This window comes from Dreissena polymorpha, chromosome 8 (genome assembly GCF_020536995.1).
Source record: "Dreissena polymorpha isolate Duluth1 chromosome 8, UMN_Dpol_1.0, whole genome shotgun sequence".
NCBI classification, from domain to species: Eukaryota; Metazoa; Mollusca; class Bivalvia; order Myida; family Dreissenidae; genus Dreissena; species Dreissena polymorpha.
In genome coordinates this window covers 53,890,322-53,893,860 of record NC_068362.1, presented here as the reverse complement: position 1 = coordinate 53,893,860, position 3,539 = coordinate 53,890,322, and the positions used below count along the sequence as shown (strand labels likewise).

The window sequence follows — 3,539 nt, the reverse complement described above, 5'->3', positions numbered from 1 at the left end:
AACGTATAAAATACGTGAACGATGTGTACTCGGCGGAATAGCTCAGTAGGCTAAAGCGTTTTTACTTCAGGACTCTGGCAGGACTTCAGGGGTCACTGGTTCGAAACCTGCTCCGGGCAATGTTCTTTTCCTTTTTTTAATTTTTTTCTTGATTTTTTACTGGAGCTTTTACGATCCTATGTTTACATTTATCAATATAAAGCATTTAATGAATAAGTTTAAAAAATGCCAAAATCTGTGAAAAGGCCCCTTTAAGCTTTCGGTGTTTTTGTGGTGTTGGTCGGTCTGACGGCTAGGAGACGGGCAGACATATCAATACGTGAATGTTGTGTGCATTTTAAAATGAATAGCGTTATTTTGCACACAGGAAACAATGTACCTTTAATCTTCGACAAACAGTTGAGGACCTAGCAGCCAAACTATGTTTGACTTCGTTTAACCCCAAAGAACAAAAACGATGAAAGTCAAGATAAAACACGCACGTGTCTGTGAACGCAACAGGTAGCGGGAATCGATTCCACAAGCGAAGAGTATTTAAAGAAAAAGATGTTACGTTATGCTAATTTGCAAATCATTATGCTGAACGTCGCTGTCTATTTCCTGCTTGTGTTGGCTAGTGAATGCACCGTGCCGAGCAAGCGGTTTGTTGCAGAGGTCGATCTTCCGGAACTTTTGCAGCGATTGGATGGTTTGACAAGTACAGTGAATGATTTAAGTAAGTAATGCACTTCTAGTATATATGTGTTTTTATTATAACGCTCTTTCACAAATAACGCCGAGGCAAGTGTAAGATTTGTTGACTTATAGAACCTGTTTTAACACACCATGCGTTGTTTTAACCGTTCCAATGCGTTCACTCCAGTTTTATTCTTTTTATTTTCTTTCTCGTGTCCATTAAATGTAGTGTGTGTAAATAAATAAGAACCGCTTTCTATTTCCATTTTTTTTTGGGTAAATTGTTGATTATGTTATTATTTTTATTTTATATAATTTGATGTTAACAAATAAATTTGACATCTTGCGATAGATTTTGATGAATAATATTGATGTTGTATTGTTTCATGTTAAAGGGACCGTCAACCACGAATGACGAAAAAAGAAAAGTTCTAAAATACCGTATTTTTTTACAATTATTAGTTTATATTGATTAAACTATCACGACTGGTATATTGCATTACTTGAAGAAAGTTGTTAAGTTTTCATATTTTTAGTATATTCGGTAATAAATTTTATTGGGTACAAATACCAGGTAACTATAAATAACGCAAGTAGATCATCATCGTCGCGTGGTGAGTCAAGGAATGCAAAATGTGCATGCGTATTGTATTGTTTATATCATATATATATGAAATGATCAATCTACTTGCGTTATTTATAGTGTGGATATCGTTATGTCACCTACTTTCGTGATGTACTTTCGATTTCACATCGCGAAATTTTATTACCGTATATACTGAAAATATGATTTTTTTTCAAGTAATGTAATATACCAGTCGTGATATTTTAATTAATATAAACTAATATTTGTAAACAAATACAATATTTTAGAACTTTTCTGTTTTGTCATTCGTGGTTGACGGTCCCTTTAAGATGACTTCATTTATACGCCTGATTGAATGCAAATTTTCGTCGATGGGTGGAGCATAGCTATTAATTTCTTGTGCCACTGATGTAATTCCTACCCATTGTTTATCCGTGACCGTTGCCGTTGGCCGTCGATAGTTAACTGTCATAAACAAAAATACATTTATGTCTTTATTGCAGTGGATTAAACTGGTGTGCATCGCATTTGCCAACCGTTATTGACATTTTGTCATTACATGCATTTAATTAGCTTTTTACAGTGTTTGTGGCTTATATTCAGTCTAAACATTTTTATTTTAGCTCGATTGAATCAAAAGCCTCAGGCTTATTGTAACGCTTTCCGGGGCCAGTACTTAGTGCGATTGAGGGAGATCTTTAGAACGCTAGGCGAACACCATATCCATTACACCACGGCGACATTGAAATGATATATTATATATTTATATTTATACATACTTATATTTGCAAACATTTATACATGCATAACTCTATCTGCGTTCCATGTCTAAATGAATATATTATTACAGCTCAACACACTGGCTTCATTTTGGTTATACATTGTGTTATTTTTTTATTTTGATTTTATGACAGAATTGCAGAATGCAGACCTTCTACGGAAATATGATTACTTGCAAGTCAAATGCAGTAAGTGATAGTTTTAACACAAATTGACCGAAAGCGGTGAAAGGGTGATAAAAAATAATGCTATTTTCATCCAGGAAACACCACATTTCTTATATGCAGATCTCAAGAAAGGTTCAAGGGCTTCACGTCATGTGTAAACATACGTAATAACTACAATATATATTTTGTAAAAACTGTCTGCTTAAGAATGGGATGAGCGACAGTTTTATTGGTCGGGCAAAGCAAATCAATTGGATAAGTGCAGAATTGATAGTTAGGTAATTTGCGTGCACTTACGTCATGCTTATAATCATTTAAGCGTTATTAGAAGGTATAATTGCACATACATTGAACAAATATGTACGTTATATTCGAAAAATGTAGTTCAATTAAGTGTACCCTATTTATCGATATGATATATTGAATGAAACATTTTCTATAAGTAATTCATGTCATGCCTATTCATTCAGATCATCCGCCGGTGGCATTTAAAGCACACCTAACTTCCCCTATCAGTCCAGGTGCAAACCAGCGCATCATTTTTTATGACGTACAACTGAACACCGGTAACGCCTATCATCGACACCTAGGCGGATTCCTTGCACCTTTGAATGGCACCTACCTGTTTTCGGTTTCTGTCTGCTCGGACAATGGTCATTATATAGTACTTGATTTGATGAAAAACGCCGGCCTTATTGGGAGGGTACTAGCAGGGGATTCTGTCTACAACGACTGCTCCTCGGATACTTCAATTGTGGAACTGAATGCAGGGGACGAAGTGTATGTTCAGCATCATGCGTCAAGTGGAGATTATGTTAATGCTCATCAAAATATACTTAACAGCTTTACCGGTGTACTTTTACAAATACTGTAGCTTTTATTGGAGGCACAACAACTTGATTAAACTCTCAAACAGTCCATGGCTTTAATTCATTATTTCCTAATGGCTCTCTGCAATATGTCGCTTTCGTTTAAAAATGCTATTAATTGAGTAATTATTCAGTTCAATGTTAACTTGACCTTTGGACATAGGACCCTTGCATTTTTGCAATAACTCCATTCAACAGGGTTCACATGTGAGGCATGTTTTAAGAAATGCTGGTTGAATGATAAAGTTCCGGTCTTCAGCCATTATGTCTCAACGTCTATATTTTGAAGGTTATTATCTCGTATATCTGAACTAGAGACATATGCGTTGCAAAAAAGATCAGTATCACATGAATATCATTTGGAGCATATCTTTCGGCAGTGTCTGACGAATAAAGCAACCGATAAATATGTTCGACAGGCTATTGTTACGTACCCTGATCACGGACGAAGTTACAGCATCA

General features: G+C 35.5%; 1 protein-coding gene across 1 annotated transcript; it reads left to right on the top strand.

Annotated features, from left to right (window-relative positions):
- The first annotated feature begins 472 nt into the window (after positions 1–472).
- Positions 473–3,126, top strand: LOC127842594 (heavy metal-binding protein HIP-like). The gene is made up of 3 exons (XM_052372187.1): positions 473–715; positions 2,176–2,229; positions 2,679–3,126. The coding sequence occupies exons 1-3, from the start codon at positions 547–549 to the stop codon at positions 3,080–3,082; spliced, it is 627 nt and encodes a 208-aa protein (XP_052228147.1). The 5' UTR covers positions 473–546; the 3' UTR covers positions 3,083–3,126.
- The last annotated feature ends 413 nt before the right edge of the window (positions 3,127–3,539 follow it).